The sequence below is a fragment of the Mucor velutinosus genome, assembly GCF_035048745.1.
Source record: "Mucor velutinosus strain NIH1002 chromosome Unknown tig00001569, whole genome shotgun sequence".
Classification (NCBI taxonomy): domain Eukaryota; kingdom Fungi; phylum Mucoromycota; class Mucoromycetes; order Mucorales; family Mucoraceae; genus Mucor; species Mucor velutinosus.
Genome location: NW_027041921.1, coordinates 1506986 through 1525734, shown reverse-complemented (window position 1 = coordinate 1525734; position 18749 = coordinate 1506986). Strand labels below are relative to the sequence as shown.

The following is an 18749-nucleotide window of genomic DNA, read 5'->3' as shown; positions in this document are numbered from 1 at the left end:
ATATCCTTCACTATTTTGCATAAATGTATATCAAATAAATTAATTCTGATCCAAGCAATGCTTTGAATCAACATGCTCCAATTGGACATGGTGTGTAAAATACGAAATAAACATGAATCACACTGTTTCTGAGTCTTAACCAGTATCATACATCTGTGTTTCTGTTTGATGATCATTTTTTTCTTTCTTCTTCTTTTTGTTTGACATTTCCTGTGAAAATACTCTTTTATATATATATATATATTTCTTTTTTTTTGTATTTATTTAAACAAGAAATACGAAAATGCCGGATGAACATAGCAAACGTCAACGTGTCAGCAAAGCATGGTACCATAAGCATGAACCTTGTCGTCGCAATTGATTTACTCAACATTTGATATTCCATAGTGAGCAGTGCCGAAGGAAAAAAGTCAAATGTGATGGCGCTCAGGCTGTGTGCAGTAATTGTGTTTCATTAGGGCTGCCATGCACATACAAGGAATCAACAAAGAAGGTAAGCTGCTATAGCAACCATGCAGGCATCATATGGCCTGACAGTCGCTGTGCATTCGTGTAGAGAGGACCTCCCAAAGGTTACATTGAAGCCATTGAAGGAAGATTGCATAGATTGGAAGCTCTCTTGGGCAGCATTATCCAAGAAGATGATCCTCGCTCTCAAGCTATTCTGGCCGAATTGAACGCTCCTCTAGAAACTGCTTACGGTGAACTCGTTCGACCTCGTCCTGCTCGCAAGGATGGCCTCGACGATCAACTACATACCACCAATGAAGCTGTGTTACATGATGCACCGTCTATTTCCATTACAAACAATAATGACGAGCATATGCCGCAAGCCAATTCCACTGAAGAGAATGCCAACGAAACCTTGGGAAACCTGTCTATTGATGAGAGCGGTCAGCTGCGCTACTATGGCAAATCATCCGGCTTTTACATGTTGAGAGGTAGTAAAAACTTTCAGAATGGTGCCTTCCATTTCAACTCCAGAGGTTATCATCGTACAAAGCGTCCTGACGGTCAAAAGGTTCTGCCAAATCCCTTAGCCGTAGATCCATTCGAGCTGCCTCCTCCTGATTTATCCAAGCATTTGCTCGATTTGTATTTCACTCATTTCTATCCATTATTGCCACTCCTACACAAGAAATCCTTTTTGGCTTCTCTTGAGCCCGATCAAACACCTCCTCCACCCCTGCTGTTGAATGCTATCTATTGTGTGGCATCTCGTATCTCACCTGACGTCAGAGTGAGATCTGATCCAGCACTGCGTGATACTGCAGGTGATATTTTTCTGGAGAGAGCCAGGATTTTGCTTGATTTCGAGTGGGATGATTTCAGAGTATCCACTGTGCAGTCCTTGTTGCTACTGAGTAGCCATCAAAATGGCGCTTTAAAAAATATCCGTGGTTGGTTGTATAGTGGTTTGGTAAGTAGGTGGACACTATTTGAGATTGCACAATATTGACACAAGTTTCTGATTCGATAGGCCTTCCGAATGTGTCAAAATTTAGGTTTAAACAGAAATTGTGATACTTGGAACCTATCAGATGCTGAAAAAGAAGAGCGGAAGCGTGTGTTTTACTGCAGTTTTGTAGTGGATCGATTGACATGTGCCATGCATGGAAGAGCACCCATGATTGACGCCCGTGATCTGGACACACCCTACCCCTCTGAAGTCGACGAAGACGACAAAAACAACAAACCCACCATTATTGAAGACTTTCACCAACTGATCAAATTATGTGAAATTCTAGGCGAGATTCTGTGCCAACTGTACATGGTCAAGGGACGAAAGCAAATTGCTATGATGGCTTCTCCTGATGCAGTGATATCCAAGCTTGATCGTGCTCTCAACAAGTGGATGGCCAAATTGCCCGCTTGTCTGCAGTATCGACCTCCCAATACTCGCATGGCCGAGAAAGCGCCTGCTCCCAAATTGGAGATCTGTCAAATCCACATGCTCTTTTACACCAGTTTGATCCTGCTCCATCGACCATTCATTCCTGGCCCCACACAAACTGGTACGCCTTCTGTATTCCCATCAGCATCGATCTGTACATTTGCTGCCAACAAAATCCTGGATATTGTCGAATGTTTGATGGCAGAAGGAAGACTGAAGAATGTCAACAACTACGCACTCTATTTCATGTTCACAGCTGGCATCATCTTTATCAACGATGCCCTTTCATCCGATGCCATGTTTGCCTTTGAAGCAAAGATCAGTATCAACAAGATTATCCGTGCCATGGACGAAGTAGAGACTACCTGGATTACATCAGCTCGCCATTGCAATATTCTCGGTGAGCTGGCAGGTTTGAGGGATATCAACTTGGAGAATGTGGATGAGGGATACAACAGGCCAGCGCCTGCTAGTGACGCATTGAAGCCACCAGAGGCATTATCCATTGCAGTGCCAAATTCACCCATCATACCACTCAACAACGACGCACCACCACCATCACCACTGGAATTCAGAAACCCCATCGATGCTCAACGAGGCACCGAGCACAAGTTTCCCGAATATCTTACTCAATACGCGAATAATATGCCAGTGAGCATCAAGAATGAGAGTGTAACAGATTCGCCGTACAATAACAACAACAATACAGCCAGCGCGCAATCTACACCACTCACCTATAACACCACACCGCCAAACAACAACTACGCATCGACGCCAACTAACAGAGGGGACAATGCTAGATTGAGCTATCCTAGCGGTGATAGGCCATTTGATCCCATTGGCACTGCCTTCTGGGGTGTGCCCATGTCGTTTGATATCGATGAGTGGAATAGCTATTTCAGCAACCAGAATTTCAGATCTCAACAACAGCAAGACCAGCCCTCGCAGAACACAAATGAGCCACTGTCCGCCATGAACATGAATCAATCACAGCCTTCACAACAGCAGCAAACACAATTACAATTACAGCAGCAATACGAGCAGCAGCAGCAGCAGCAGCAAAATGCAGGGCCACAACAGCAAAGTGGCATGTGGTAACCTATTCTTACATTAAATGCATTATAATAATTAATTTAGACGTTTTTCTCTCTCTCTCTCTTTTTTTTTTTTTTTTACTCTTTTCTTCTTTTTGTATAAATAAATATATGATACAATACCAGCCGATAGCAAACCACTGGTTTACAAGTCATTGGTAGTGCACCGCGTCTAATAGATTGACCTTGGTGATACACTTTCAATATCACATGAACAAACTTGTGAAATCCGTACACTACTTTACCAAGATAGAGCAGCTTCTTCACTCTTTGAAAGCCTTGAGGTTGTCCAGTCTACTGTTCTCTCTATTCCCGCCATTGTGCACAATTCTCTTTCCTTGGAGCTGCTCATTTCCATACGTATGGCAACCCACCTTGTGTATCCTATGTTTGCAGCTATGCAACATAGAGCTACATCACGACTTACCACAATCCAGATTACTAGGCGTTCCACTTTAGGCATGCAATCGATCGTTTGTTAATTCTAAAAAGTCAATAGTTACCTTTTGGCATGTTTGCTTCTAATGTAGTTCACTTGGAGAGCAAGAGAGAAAGGGAAAAAAAAATTGCTGCGGATCAAATTTTATATCAATTCTTTGATCTGATGTCAAAGCACTTGCATCATCTCGTGGAATCGGATAAAGTGTGTCATATCGTCTGGGAAAAGCTGTTTGCCATCTACTTTATCATGATATCTAGCCGATAAATGGATGTTGTCCTTTTGAGATGGTACTATAATCAGCAGTATCGATGGCCATGCGCGGTTGATCGGGTCTAAGTCGCCGCAATGACCGTAGAGCAGTTTGCATGATGGGGCTCAGATCATTGTATGACAACATTTGCTGATTTTAGACTCGTATTCGGTAGAGAAGAAGTGGAATGATATTGGTATGCATTTTACACGAAAATATTTGAGTCATATAGCTAGCACCATGAAACGTATGAGCTTTTACTTTTTAAAGCAATTTCTCGTACCTGAAAGACCCTGGATGTTGTTGCGCTTTTTCCGCCTGCTTTGTCTGGGGCATTCGATTATCCAATTTCTCCAGAATATATAAAAAGGACACAAGAACCAAACCTTCTGGATGTCCCCTTACACTAACATATGAAACTTACTTTTAAACCAAAGCCATTCTCTGCTGCTTTATGCGCTGTCAGTATACTTGCTGCCTCCACAGCTCAAGCACAGTCGACGTTGCTGGAGCTCAAATCAACAATTCAAAATGCCCAGCGCAAGAACATTGCCTTTTTCTCTATAACGGGTGGTACATCTCACTATAACTGGGTTCTGAGCATCGGTCAGGAGCTTGGCCAAAGGGGACACACGTTTTACTTTTTGTCAGCTGTAAGTATCTTTGCTGCCTTGCTTATTGAAATACTGATTGGCGTTATAGGATGAAGATGCTAAATATGGCGAGCCTTTCACCCTGGTCAAAACTGTGCCAACCGGGCCTAGTGTTGACCAGAGAACAATGGACACAACTGTCTTTGAGGATCCCAACTTTACCTTCTTTCAGTTTATGAAGCCTCTACTTGATAGCATGTTCATCAACTTTTCTAAAGGCAAGTACTCCAACAATATTACAAAAGATACAGCATCCATAACCTTAGCATGCTAGATTTTACATTTGCGAAAAACTTCTTTGCAGAGAACCAGATTGATTTGGTCATTTGCGATCACATTGCGGAATCTTGCGTAGAAGCAGCAATCGCTTCAAATCTTCCCTTCATTGTAACTGCAACTGCTGATTACACAAAAGGTAGGTATCATACTCAAGCACCACAATGTAAGTACTTTGTTAACAGATAACACATAGAATCAAGCGCACCATACATCAATAATGATATCATGATTATGAAAAATCCAACGACAGAGAACGAATCCATTGCTACACGCTTCAACAACAAATTTGTAATGCCTTTGAAGGGCTTTTACCACCTGCTTCCTACAATGAGAGGTTTGGTTGCTCAGAAAAAGCTACTTGGTATCGACGCTAAACTAGAAGATCCTTACAAAAAATGGCAACACTCACTCAAACTAGTCAACAACCTGTACGGATTCACTGCTCCAAGACCCATGTCTCCCATGGTAGAGATGGTGGGCCCAATCATCCCTAAAAAGTACAAGCCTCTTACACCAGACCTTCAAAGCTTTCTGGATGCTCACAAGAAGGTTGCTTACGTCGCTTTTGGCCAGTCCAGCGTGCCATCTACAAACAACATCAGGTTACTTTTGACAGCTGTCATGAATGGGATTGAACGCGGTGCATTGGATGGGTTTCTTTGGGCAACTGTAGGTGCTACAATGGATAGATTCCCGAGCGAAATCAAGACATTGTCTGGTAAGACCTACTTGATGCAAGACATCTTCAACCAAGTGTACCCTCATATGCGTATGGAGAAATGGACACCTCAAACTGCGGTTCTTTTGCATCCCTCTACCACACTATTTGTCTCGCACGGTGGATTGGGCTCTTGGTATGAGTCAATGTATGCAGGCAAGCGAATGATCATGTATCCTTTCTATGGCGATCAACCTTTGAATGCAAATGCTATTGAAAGCAGCGGATTGGGAGCAATCATGCGACCCTATTTCAACCCTGAACAAGCAGCTAATTTGGTTTGCACTGTAGCAAACAGCGAGGATATTGGTAGAAATGTGCAGCGCTATCAAGCACTTGTCCATATTCACTCGGATCACGGTATACTTCGAGGTGCAAATATAATCGAAGAGGTTCTGTACACTAGCAAAGACGGCCGCCTCCCTCATCGTGAAACTGCGGACAAGCGAATGACATACATCAAGGCACATAATATCGATATTTGGTGTCTATTTGGTGTGGCTATATTACTTTCTGTGGCAACCATCGGCGTCTTTTGTGTTGGCACTTGGAAGTTGATACGCAGCAGAAGCTTGGTAAAACAAAGAAAGACCAAACAGAGCTAAATACATGTTTGCAATAAAAGAGCTACTATTCATAGCGTTAGTAATCTGTTTAAATGGGAGTTGAGCATTTTAGCAACACCAACAAGTGATACACACGCAATAAGTCCCTTTGCATTCCTTTGTAACAGACTGGGCCGTACCACAACATTCGTACATCTTGCCTAATTCATTGGCACAAGGTCCAGATTTGCCACAAGGTGTGAAACCGTGAGGAGGTTCCTGGTGACAAGCATAACCATTGCCGTAAGCTGTACCAAATCAAACAGGTGTCCATCAACGCGTAAATGCAGTTGCAACGGAATCGAAGGCAGAAAGGAGAGCTGCTTTGAGAACCATGATCATCGTAGATTTTCAACAAGTTATGTATACATGTACAGTGATAATGCGTAACATTGCATGCACAGTGGCGTAATAATAAACCCTGGTTTTTAGAGTAAACATTAGAAGACACTGGGTTACAGAGCTTGCTAGAGATTGTATCACAATGTACATTCGGATCCCATCCCAATTGTCTTGTAGCAAAGACTAGTTAAACAAAACAGCACACAAACAGCAAACCACAAAGTAGTCGTCTTCCATCCTTACAAACACGTAAAGTAAAGAAAGCGTGTAAACATTCTGATTACCCCTTGTTTGTGTTTGCTTACCTGTAGATCCCACTGCTCGTCTCCTCTTCACATATCTGCATTTTGAGGATTTGCAGAATCCTGTTGCTTTATGTATCTAGATGAAATGTGATTACCAACAGCAGAATCTTCAGATCTCAGGTATGAACAGATTTCCTCTCTGCATTAGCTTCTGAAACTGAGTAAAGTTGAACAGATCTCAGCACTGAACATTGTATCTTTTAGATTATCTTGATACAACATATGGCATAAAGGACGGAGACTCTCGATTCCTGATACTTCAATAATCAATGAATACAGCCAAAGTTTATAATTTCATTAGCACACTCTGTCTCAGAATGTGGGTGTTCAAATTTTATTGATGTATAGCAGAACTGGATCTACACTAGTATGATTGTTCTTTACAACATTCGACTCTTGAATTGGTGAATTTACAGTCAGAAGGCTCGTATTTACCACTGTACTTCCAGCCGGATCCGAAGCTGTCATTGCAAGTAGTTTGACCTGCAATTGTGAAGCCACCACAGTAAGACCACTTGCATTCCTTCGTGACAGCCTTGGTGATTCCACAGCACTCGTGAGCGTACAAAGCAAAGCCAGGACAGGCTACCTTTTTACCAGTAGCTCTACCGCCATCAGGATATTCTTGACCGCAAACATAGCCACCACCATAGGCGATACCATAGCAGCGTTTGGTATAGAGACACGTAGATGCAGTTGCAACGGAAACGAAGGCAGAGATGAGAGCAGTCTTGATAAGCATGTTTGATTTGATGTTTTTGAATGTTGAATTTTGTTCAGAAACCAAGATATTTATATACCTGTGGTCCCAAGCTGATGGCAAAGATTGTTTGATCAAGGAGGGTGATCAGTACCTGATGACACGCAACAAGGCGCGAACTGCATGCACACCATGACTTTACGTTCATCTTCTACAAAGTGAGCGTATATAAACATGGAAGACACGGAGCTTTCGAGATTGCAGATCATATGTAGGTTGCAGCATCCAGGCACGTCATTGGTTATAGGGATATATATGATTGGATAGTATGAGACTACAGTATCAAATCATTTGCGTAATAGAGCGAAGCCAAATTCTCACAGTTTGCACAAGACTTATGCGATGCTCACTTATCCAATGTTGCTAGTATAGGTGCGTGAGCAATTGCTAATTTGAAATTATCCCCGAGAAACCAAGAGCATTGTGTGGCAACATCAAGGGTTACATAACATTGTTTTACAATCTACCATTTGCAAATGCGGTACAAATAAGTATGAGTGCATTATGCTATCAGCATTTGCAAGCTAGCACTACAAACTAATGCAAGAGTGAGCACTGCGTTTGAGATTATAGCATGTAGGTTTGTGTAGAAAAGACTATGATTTCTCAATCAAACTGTTCCAATTTGCAGTATTTGGCCGTTGCATTGCTTGAAAAGAGACCGCGACTCTCAGTGTATTTATTAACATATTTCAATCAGCACCGTAGTCATTGCAAGTCGTTTAACCGTCCACACCATGCGGCGTTGGACATCCCGCAACATGTATGAGAGTGATGTCAAATACCTTCTGTTTGCCTGAGGACTTATATACTATCATCAGGATATTTTTCGTTGCAAACATAGGCATTACTGGAGGCGGTACCCTAGTAGGGTTTCGGTCAAAGGTACACATTGGATGCAGTTGCAACGCATATGAAAGCCGGTATGAGAGCTGTCTTGGGGAGCATGTTTGATTTGGTATTTTGAGTGTCGATTCATGGCTAGAAAGAAGTCGAGATTTTTCTGTTTCTTATCAAGGCAAAGCTTATATTTGGGAAGAGGTGAATGTATACGAAATCAAGGCGTAATTTGAGTATATTGTATTTGCATTACGACTTTATATGCAATCTTGTTTGTCTGGGGGGGGGGAAGAGTATACAAGCATGACATTGCGTTTTCCATGTCGAATACGGCAGGATGCCCTTCAATGAAAACAAGATTCGTGCTTATTGACTATAAGCTCACCAGTACTTGGACATGATGGCATACCAAAAGGAATTGCTTGCGACAGGTAGTGATGCCATATTCTATGGAGTAGACAGCGAATGATCTGTATTACTATACATCTCTTGATGTATCTGTATTTTGCAAAACTATCAATCCTTGTATAGATTTTGTACACTCATATTTTGTGGTGAAAGCATTTTGAGTTGTGCTTTTTTTTTTGGATAGAAGCTAGAAATCTATGCTGGATACATTCAAATTGTTTATTTATACGCTTTTTGGCGGCTTGTGCAAATTGTTATAGGAGGAAAACAGCATAAAGAATTAAAAGTTAAGGCTATACAGTGCTTTGATGCAGGCTTGTAGCATTGCTGGACTGAAAATGAACGTTTTGAACATTGCGATCATCATTTTGTATCTTGTCTGATCCGTTTTTGTATTTTAAGCCTAGCAATCATGCAAGCTGTTGTGTGTCAATCTAAGCAAGCTCATTTCGCGTTCAGTTACTCGCCACAATCGCTCCAAAATGCTCATCCATCTTGTCTTGGTGGAATTTATTTGGGTCCCAAACTTCACTGCTGCTGGTAACGGCTTCTGGCTGTATGATAGATAATGAATAATCAAAATGATCCCCAGTAACAAAGCAAAGGGGTTTGCTAAGACTGTAGATGTGGAGTTGTGCTCTGCTATTTGTTGTATCCATTTTATTATGCTGCTTAGAGATTGAAATCCTGATTGGTATTCATTTCACGCCATGTCTTCCAACTGCAATCCCCAGAGCTTGATCCTGAAGAACATCTGCTTGTGATATTTTTGTTAAACCAAGGAAATGCCGGCATGCTTTTTTACAATATCAAACTTTGCATCGATGTTCACCGTATAAAGGACCTCAATAATTTCAGAACTGACGAACCCAGATTCAGACACGACGAGGAATACTGAATTGCCATTTTCAGAGCATATTTAATAAATTAGTGGGTGGCCGAATGGCAGTATGTGTACGAGCCTTTTTGTTACTCTCTAGCCATTGAAACTGCGGATTTGACTTTTCTGCGATGCTTTCCATCTGGATCAACGAGAAAATTTTATGCACGGGATATCCAATACACTGATATTACCTTTTATTGCTCAAATGTATGCAAAACACAGCTAAAGTTAGATGCATTTCGGCCGTAATCTCTCGCGTTAAAAACCGTTTTATACTGCCAGAGCAACACCAAACAATTGCTCTCGATTAGGACTTACTTTCTGGCACCTTTGCTCAACTCTTTTGGGATCGTCGAAAACCGACCAAAAACCATGAGGGATACCTCATGATTTTCATCAAAAATCAAACGATCGCGTTTTTGACCTCGAACATGAACACTTTTACTATGTTATATATTAAATCAAAATGTTTCTCTCGATCCAAAGCAACCCCTGAAAACTTGTTTGCAAGACCTTGGTACGTAAAACCTCGACTTTTTGGCCAAAATAGCAATTTCATATTTCTATAATTTTCTCAATAACTTTGTTCAAAACTCCTCGCGTAAATAGCACCATTGGATGTGCCTTGAAAAGATCTTTAAAGGTGCATTAGGAAGTACGGGATGATCAGCACAATTTTCATAGTCGAATTCGCAAAACAAATAAAATCAAATCGATATTGAACAAAATCAAGCCAGTCCAGAAAGAAAATACGAACCGAAGTTTTAAATCGTTTTGGCGTCTGGCCAGAATGTCCCTCCTATGAAGAAAATCGATGCTTCTGAAGCGAATAGGAAGGGAATTGCGATCTCAAATGCAATGTGACATAGCCTGACACATATCGCTTGATTCGGTTACGTATCCTCATATCTCTGCTTTTTTATCGCTATAAATTGCTCACTAAATTGCGGTTCCTAATGTAAATGTTACCTTGTCTAACACTGTATGTGATTTTGAGTCAATTTTACATTTATAAATGATGAAAATATAGGTTGGAGCCAAGTTTCCATCAATTTTAGCTAATTCAAACGATTAGTGTTTTACTACTCAAATATCGAGGAGGCAAGAAACGAAGCAGAATGCCGACTAAGTTGCGATGTCGCTGGCGATGGCATGATCAGAGCGAAATAATAGAACATTGAAAGATATCAACAAGCTGTATTTTTAAGGCAATCTCCATCCGAGTCCCCATGTTTTGCAATGAAACCGCATGCATAATACCTGGTTTATGAATCAAATGTTTTCAAGCACGTAAAATTGAATCCAGGCAAGATTCCTAAATCTGGTGTTATATACAAATGTCGCAAGTTTCCCCATCCTATTCGCCATTTGCAACCAAAAAAGACATTTGAAAACTGACAATTTGGTTGTCATTAGAGATGTGGTTGAGGGTCAAACACACACACACACGCAGTTCTAGTTGGTCTCAGGTCTCAGTGTATGATGAGTTCATTACTGTTGTATTGGTTGGAACAGATTCTCATTGGCCTGTATTGCAGCTGAAAAAGAATCCTCCCTATCAAATGTGGAGGATAAAGAAGGGAAGAAAAAAAAAAAAAAAAAAAAAACACACAAACAATTTTTTTTTCTATTCATACAAATATAGAAAAAAAAAAAAAAAAAAAATATGGTAAAGCATAATTAATTTATTTTTTTTTTTGGAGGAATTCCATCTCGAATTTACTCATCTTCTCCTTGACTTCATAGTATCAGCAAGTATATGGTTATGGTCAACATGGCCAAGGAGAACGACAACAACAACAACAACAACAGCAACAACAACAGCAACAAGGGCCATCCAACGGACAATCAGCTCAAAACCAAGGCCTTCATCAACAGCAGCAACAGCAACCTAAACAGCAACAACAACAACAACAACAACAGCCATATCCATACAGTCAATCTTCTTACCCACCTACATCTGATCATACTCGTGGCGCGAGCCTTCCGAATTTCCACAATTACGTTTCTGGTCAATCTGGCGATAGTCCTAGTGCCACTCCAAAGAATCTGAATGAATCATCCACGGACAGCAATAATGCATCGCCTCATATGGCTTTCAACAAGCCCAAAAGCACATCTTTGTTAGCACAGCAGTATCCTTACAGCTCTATCAGATCATCAAATGGACCACCTAATGCAGGCGCTGGTCAGTCCTCGCCTAGCCAGAGAAATGCCTTTCGCAACAACCAAGCAAACGCTGGCAGCCCTGCCGTGGCCACGAATGCAAATGCAACAGCATACAGAAACACGAGCTCTCCTGTTGCTTCGCCCACGGCTCAACTTCAACAACAGGGATCGTACACTAACAGTAACCACTTCCATTCTGTAAGTATATGGCAGTGCGCAAGCATCCGGTAAACGCGTAGTATAGAAATTTAACTTTTTGACACCATCTATCGCAGCAAGATATCGTGGCAGGCTTGACACAGCCAAACTACAACAGCAACGGAAGTAATGCAGTCGACATCAGCCGGATGGTACATACTAACGCCACAGGGACGAATAACGGGAGCGATCTGCCTACTTTGCCGCCTTTGAATTCGCCATCCCCTCACATGAAGGCAAGTAATGGAGCGCATCATCAGCAATCACAGCAGCAGGAGAAGTGGATGGCAGAGAAAAATAAGAGGTATTGTAGAGAGGCTAGATGTTTAAGGTTTGATATTGACATGACAGCGATAGATCTCCCATGATACCACCACCACCCTTAACAACGTCTACAGCACAGTTAGGTCAACAACAACATGCAGATCCAACCGTCTTGATGCAATATCGAACTATGCCTACCAACATGAGAGACGACCGTGGTAGTCGAGTCATGTCCACATCAGCACCTTATCCTCAAAATCCACAACAAAGACAACAATTGCAGCAGCAGCAGCAGCAGCAGCAGCAGCAGCATCAACCGCAGCAAACAACACAACAATCAGCCAATCTGTTCAACAGCAATGGTGAGATTGAAGCATATGGGTGTGGTGTGGTTGGATGCTTTGCTACTTTTTCAGCATCCAATGGGTTATTTTATCATATGAAAAGCGCTCATCCCAATGCAGAGGAGGTTTTCAAGCCCTATCGATGTGCTATGCCAAACTGTCCAAAGCGATACAAGAACATCAATGGGCTGCAATATCATCTACGTGAAGCCAAAGGGTCGTCGGGGCATGGTAACCTAACAGCTGAGGGTGATACTGCCAACGCTAAACCTTATCAATGCCAAGCGCCTGGTTGTAAGAAAGCCTATAGAACTGCGAATGGGTTACGTTACCATCAAGAGCATGTCCATCAGCAACAACAACAACAACAACAACAACAGCAGCAGCAGCAGCAGCAACAGCAACAACAGCAGCAGCACCATCAACAGTTTATTGAAGCTGCTGCTCTTCAGAGACAGCAAATGATGCAACAAACACCTCCACCTCACTTACTGCATTTGCAACAACAACAACAACAAGCTATGAATCAAGCTCATGCTCAACAGCAAGCCATGAATCAGGCACAGGCGCAAGTCATGAGTCAACCTCATTCTTCTCAATCAACACAATTAGGACAGCAGCAACAATATAGCTTATCCCGTGAAAAATGGCAATTGAACAATAACATCTAGATCCATACTATTTTTTTGATCTCTCATATACAATTTACACAATAATCTCCCACCTCTTTCTCATATATACATAGTATACATCAATCTTTCTCAGAACACTAATAAACATCAAAACAACTCACCACTGGCTGTCCATTTGATGTTCTGATACCACTCTCCTCGTTAAATTTCCTACCTCTCCTGACCGCTCAAAGCTCTTCTGATTACACATCAATGGCAACAAAAACAGGACAGATTGATTTGGATGAAGTATAAAATACTGTATGGGGGGTTGGACATTTTATTATTACGAGGTGATAATAAACATTCAAATCTTTTAGATTGAAGCAATTTAATCAAAGAGACCGAAACCCATATCGTCATCAGATTCTTCCTTCTCCTCTTCCTTCTCTTCAGCAGCAGGGGCATCAGTGGAAGCGGCAGCAGCACCGGAAGCGGCAACAGCACCACCAGTAGGGACAGAGGACATCTTCTCCTTACCCTCAGCAATGAGTTCCTCAACATTCTTCTCGGCGAGAGCAGAGATCAAAGAGGAAACACGTTCCTCCTCGGATTCAATACCAACAGAGCTCAAAAGAGACTTGATATCAGCAGCAGCAGGGTTGGCCTTACCACCGGCGTTGAGAAGAAGATAGGCAGCGAGATACTTCATTCTATAGATTTGTTGGTTAATCCATCCATCCATCTACCCATTGATCCATCCATTGAGTGGATGTCTTTGTCAACTTACTTTGATGATAAACTTGCGTAAGTAACGATTTAACTCCTTTGAGATACGAAACGCTCGGAAGATACAGAAAAATGCTTTTCATCATTTTGAATCTGATTTTATTTCAGATTTCGGTGGCGGTGCTAGTATATCAGGCATAGACGGGAGAGCCGCCGAACCACATTGGACCAGCAGTGTACAAACAAGCAACGTATTCAAGGGCCGTTTCAATGGGCTTTCCCTCCTTCATGTGTATTCATTATGGACGCTTTGAATAGTTTAACTGATCATCAAAGAAGCGTTTTAGAGCAATACCAAGTAGGTGAGATGTCTCGTAAACCTCTGACATTGGCTAATAAGTTGCGTATGAAAAGAGCAGAACATATTCAGAAGACATCACAACATCTATTCGCATTTTAAGAGAGAACAATTGGGACATTGAGGTGAGTACCTAGACACGCTGAGGAAGGAGCCTACGCTGATATACATAGCAATGCTAGCTTGCTGAACAAAACTCTTATCAAAATACGGATTCCAGAAGCTACGCAGCCCATCATGAGCAAGATTCCCTTTCCTCCACTTCAGCATTGCTAGGCAATAATGCAGGCACAAATGCCAGTTCCTCGAATAAACGGCTTTTGTGGATATTCATGTGGCCATTTAGCTTGGCATGGCGTATTATTGGAAGTCTGTTTCATTTCACAGGTAAGATGAATGCCAATTGCTGTGTTTTATAGTGGCTCATCATCCCGTTCTTAGCTCGCCTGCTATATCGACCTTCCATCACAGGACCCCGACGAGATGCTCGAACAGAAGCTGATAGATTCTTGCGTGATTTCGAATCAACCTATGGCACAACACACCCAGAATTTTTCAGCGAGGGAGGATACACACAGGCATTGAAAGCGGCCAAAAAGGAATTGAAATACATGCTGGTGATTTTATGTAGCGAGGAGCATGACGATAACAATGCATTTTGTCGGTTGGTATTCCACTGAACAGATTGACTGAGACAACATCTATTCACACATATCTAGAGAGACATTGACAGATGTAGAGCTGTTGGATTTTTTGCACCAGAAGCAAGTCATTTGTTGGGCTGGCAATGTGCGATATACAGAGGCATATCAAGTAAGCAACACACTCCAAGCAACAACATACCCATTTCTGGCAATCATTGCTCTACAACAAACCAACGGCACCTCCAAAATGTCTGTGGTTGATCGCATGGAGGGCCCTCTGTCAGCATCGTCCATTATGCGTCGTTTCGATAGTGTCATTGCACGTATTGGCCATTCGCTCGATCATTTGCGTGCGGAAAGAGCACAACGAGAGACAGAACGTCGATTGCGACAAGAGCAGGATCAAGCTTACAGAGAGAGTTTGAATGCAGATCAACGAAAGCAAGAGTTACTACAGAAAAAGAAGGACGCTGCTCTCAAGGCCAAACAAGCCAAGGAGACATTGGCTCGTAAGCGTCGACAATACATTCAGTACCTTTGCCAGCATGCGTTGAAACGAGATATTACACCGGATCAAAAGGCAACTCGGATCAGCTTTCGATTATCCAACGGCGATCGTGTGATTCGACAATTCAGTGGCGATGATACATTGGCGTCTCTGTACGAGTACATTGAAGCGTATTCTCATATGGACAGTATTGTCAGCGATGTGCCTGTGTCTTTGCCCGAGAACTATGTGCACCAATACAAGTTTACCATGCACTCACCGTTTCCAAAGACTGTCTATCTCCCTGATCCAAGTAAAAAAATCATAGATGAAAAGGGATTGTGGCCTAGTGCTACATTGATTGTGGATACCAATGAAGAAGAAGAAGAAGAGGAGGAGAGTCAAGATAGTCATGAGGAAGACGTAGATTAACTTGGCAAATACAATAATAAGAAATGTAATGTAGTTTTAATGAGTAGGCTATGACAGAGAACAATGATATGAGTAAAAAAAAGTGATATGATTTAAATGAACAAATTATGAAAATTAAGTGTCTGTAGAAGTGGTAGTGGCATGAGCAGCAACAGGAGTTGGCAGGGTTTGACTTCGAACAATGGGTGATTGACCACGCAAACTGTTTTTCATGTTGAGATAGACGATCGCTTCATCCTCCACGAGCTCGCCCAAACCGATCAAGTCAGCTAGTAAACAGCCAGTGTAAGGATCCACCGTAGCTACATCAGCACCGTTTTGAAACAAGAACTCCGCCATGGAGAAGACGCGCGACTTCGTGGTTGTGCAACTAGGGCTGCTGCTATGCGTGCTGCTTTCATCACTACTCATACTACTCATGTTACTGGCACTGATGGAAATATCATCGACAGTAGCATTGGACAAAGGACCGACAACACCACTGGCACTGCTGCTGCTGTTACTTTCAACGTCCTCCAACTGGTACTGCTGTGGCGATAATAGGGCGTAATGCAACGCATACCTCACAACAAACAAGTCTTCCCCCTTGGGTGGATGTTGCTCCACGTCAAGCGTGCGACCTGGATACTCATTCCCCTGTGCGTCCAAAAGAGGCAACTTGAGTAGCGAGGATTTCTTCTTTTTGATGATAGGCACTAACACATCACTTGGTAAGGGCTCGTTGACATTGGCTCCTAGTGCAATAGCGTACAGTGCGCTTGGGATATCATCGTGTTCAATGGCCCTGAAAAGCAGTTTCATGGGATCCAGGATGCCCGATGTGGGCTTGACTAGAGATCTATCCACGTATTTTGCTTGGATATACTTCAGTTTGGTATCTCTGGTATCGGTTGGTATAGGTTTGCTGATGGCGGAAGTGTCATGGAGTTGTGATTCCCAAACTGCATTTGATTTCGCATTACCGATAGACAGTAAGAGCTGAACAATGTCTGGTGTGAATGAAGCGCTGTCCAGTGTCAATGACCTTACTTTGGAGATGTGTGTTCCGAGACTGCGGTGGATACCCGAGCATTCTATAGACAACTAGTCATTTAGATTTGATATCATCTGACGACACGACAATCGTTACTGACCTATACAGATAAGAATGCCCAAGTTGAGAGAACACCAATCTGGATTCTTGGCTGAGCAGTCTGCACAAATCGTGTTGGACAGATCCCTTCTTAATTGCGCTAGTAGCTCAGTGTTGGGTGCTGTGGCTGTGGCTGTCGGTTCATTGGATGTGGTATGATTGCCCGTAGAAAATGGATAATTGGGCAAAGGAGGTGAAATGACTAATTTTTGATCGCCGTGATGATGGTGGTGATGGCGATGACTATGTCTCTTTTTCAAATACTTGTCCTTGGCAGCTGCTAAACCACTCAGGGCACCGCTCAATGATCTCGCCTGCTTCCATGTATTTGATTTCTTTAAGGTGGTGCCATTCTTGAGATCTGTGGAGCTGCTCATCCCGTTCAATAGGCTGCCAATCGCATTGTTGATGGTCGCCATCCAGCTGGACAGCTCCTCGTTGGAAGTCGCTTGATACATTCTACGGAAATTGGGTGTAATGATCTCGAAACAGAACCGACGATCAGCATTACGTGCTTCTCTCACAGTGGCAAACCTTAAATCGATAGGCTCCATGTGCGTTTCCAAGTGCTTTTTCCAATTACTGTACTCGTGCAAATGCCCACCACTCAACACGCACCAGTACTTGTGCCAATTGACGGTCGACGACATGTCAAATGAAGGCGTGTTGGTGTTCTTGATGGGTTTGGAGGGCGCAAATAGAAACCCTTCCTTTTTGCGTCCACTGCTGTGAATCAGATCTTGATCCTGTTGCTCCAGATCACGGATGCCTTTGAATTTACTGTCTGTTGGTGCTGACGCATTAGACACATGAATGCCCAATCCAACAGGAGGAAGTGGTGGCGGTTCATTGGTATCAGTTGCACTTGATCCAAGGTCTAGATGAGGTGGCGACGTGGGTGTATTCAAGAGCGATTCGTAGTTGGTAGGTGATGTTGGGCCCATAGAGGTTGGTGACAGCATGGCATACAGTGATTTTCTCTTGATTTTTTCGTCTTCTGTCGGATTGGGTGTGGTGTATTTCTCTACTAACATCTTTCTCTTTTCATGTCGTTCCTGATTCACGGCTTTCTGCTCACGGGAAGCTTCGGCAATGATGGTTGCCAACTGATCCAAGCCTTCTTTGTGAGGCTCCAATGTCTTTTGCACTGATTGATAGTAAGCATATTGCTTTTCATGGTGATTTAACAAATGGTACAAGATCTCTTGCTCTTTTTTTCCGCCATGAAGATCCCTCAAGAAGGTGTAGTAGTCAAATCGTACCAGATCAAATTCGCTCTTCTTCACCAGGAATTCAGACTCTGTCTTTTGCTTTTTTGTGTTTCCAGGAGTCTTTATGCTGAGGTATTTTGATAGATTTGAATAGTATTCCTTACTGACATCCTCAAATCGCTTTCGTTTTGCGTCCACTGTCTTGATGTCCATATCGTACAGCTTTTGTAGTGGGCTGATCAGCAGGTTCTGCATACAAAACGACAGTCTTTCTTGTTGCTCATGGAGCTTGGACCATGTTGAATCAAGGTAATGCGTAAACAATGGCTCTGTGAAGGGGGCTTCTTTAAGTGCTTCAATGAAGAGCTTGTCTTGTTCTAGCAGGTTGTTTTTGGCTTCCAATGTCGCACTGGCTGATTTGAGAATACGTTTCAAATGAGCTTTCAAAGCACTGGTCCGGCCTTCGTATTCCTTGATGGTTGCTCTGAATAAAGGCCCATCTTCAAGGTCAACTTCACTTGCTGATGCTGCTGCTGTGCCAAAGGGGCGAGCTGCTGTGGTGCCAGGATCGGAACTTTTTGATTCTGGCACATCTGGATCAAGAGGTGCTGTAGCCATTGACTGTTCGTTCATTTCAAGATGAAGAGCCAGAGAGAAAAAAGAGAATGAGAGTATGAGAGAAGAAAGAAAGAAAGAG

The 18749-nt window shown here is 42.5% G+C and overlaps 8 protein-coding genes across 8 annotated transcripts; 5 read left to right on the top strand and 3 right to left on the bottom strand.

Annotated features, from left to right (window-relative positions):
• Window positions 1–283: 283 nt before the first annotated feature.
• Window positions 284–2992, top strand: ATC70_012687 (uncharacterized protein; the record flags this gene model as incomplete). The annotated part of the gene is made up of 4 exons (XM_064831858.1): window positions 284–327; window positions 388–493; window positions 557–1420; window positions 1481–2992. 4 exons carry the CDS (start codon window positions 284–286, stop codon window positions 2990–2992), a joined length of 2526 nt encoding a protein of 841 aa, XP_064678138.1.
• A 1101-nt stretch (window positions 2993–4093) lies between these two features.
• On the top strand, window positions 4094–5935 carry SCS2_6 (phosphatidylinositol-binding protein scs2; the record flags this gene model as incomplete). Its single annotated transcript, XM_064831857.1, has 4 exons — window positions 4094–4333; window positions 4383–4551; window positions 4608–4748; window positions 4806–5935. The coding sequence occupies 4 exons, from the start codon at window positions 4094–4096 to the stop codon at window positions 5933–5935; spliced, it is 1680 nt and encodes a 559-aa protein (XP_064678137.1).
• A 1011-nt stretch (window positions 5936–6946) lies between these two features.
• Window positions 6947–7324, bottom strand: ATC70_012685 (uncharacterized protein; the record flags this gene model as incomplete). Its single annotated transcript, XM_064831856.1, has 1 exon — window positions 6947–7324. One exon carries the CDS (start codon window positions 7322–7324, stop codon window positions 6947–6949), a length of 378 nt encoding a protein of 125 aa, XP_064678136.1.
• Window positions 7325–11247: 3923 nt separating this feature from the next.
• On the top strand, window positions 11248–11526 carry RIB2_1 (DRAP deaminase; the record flags this gene model as incomplete). The annotated part of the gene is made up of 1 exon (XM_064831855.1): window positions 11248–11526. One exon carries the CDS (start codon window positions 11248–11250, stop codon window positions 11524–11526), a length of 279 nt encoding a protein of 92 aa, XP_064678135.1.
• Window positions 11527–11564: 38 nt separating this feature from the next.
• On the top strand, window positions 11565–13119 carry ATC70_012683 (uncharacterized protein; the record flags this gene model as incomplete). Its single annotated transcript, XM_064831854.1, has 3 exons — window positions 11565–11840; window positions 11918–12144; window positions 12198–13119. The coding sequence occupies 3 exons, from the start codon at window positions 11565–11567 to the stop codon at window positions 13117–13119; spliced, it is 1425 nt and encodes a 474-aa protein (XP_064678134.1).
• A 331-nt stretch (window positions 13120–13450) lies between these two features.
• On the bottom strand, window positions 13451–13771 carry SPT23_4 (SPT3 Dosage dependent suppressor of Ty-induced promoter mutations-like protein; the record flags this gene model as incomplete). Its single annotated transcript, XM_064831853.1, has 1 exon — window positions 13451–13771. The coding sequence occupies one exon, from the start codon at window positions 13769–13771 to the stop codon at window positions 13451–13453; it is 321 nt and encodes a 106-aa protein (XP_064678133.1).
• Window positions 13772–14089: 318 nt separating this feature from the next.
• Window positions 14090–15709, top strand: SRP40 (jun-like transcription factor; the record flags this gene model as incomplete). Its single annotated transcript, XM_064831852.1, has 5 exons — window positions 14090–14146; window positions 14203–14271; window positions 14329–14533; window positions 14588–14810; window positions 14866–15709. The coding sequence occupies 5 exons, from the start codon at window positions 14090–14092 to the stop codon at window positions 15707–15709; spliced, it is 1398 nt and encodes a 465-aa protein (XP_064678132.1).
• A 114-nt stretch (window positions 15710–15823) lies between these two features.
• ATC70_012680 (uncharacterized protein) lies at window positions 15824–18685 on the bottom strand (the record flags this gene model as incomplete). The annotated part of the gene is made up of 2 exons (XM_064831851.1): window positions 15824–16782; window positions 16843–18685. 2 exons carry the CDS (start codon window positions 18683–18685, stop codon window positions 15824–15826), a joined length of 2802 nt encoding a protein of 933 aa, XP_064678131.1.
• Between the last annotated feature and the right edge of the window lie 64 nt (window positions 18686–18749).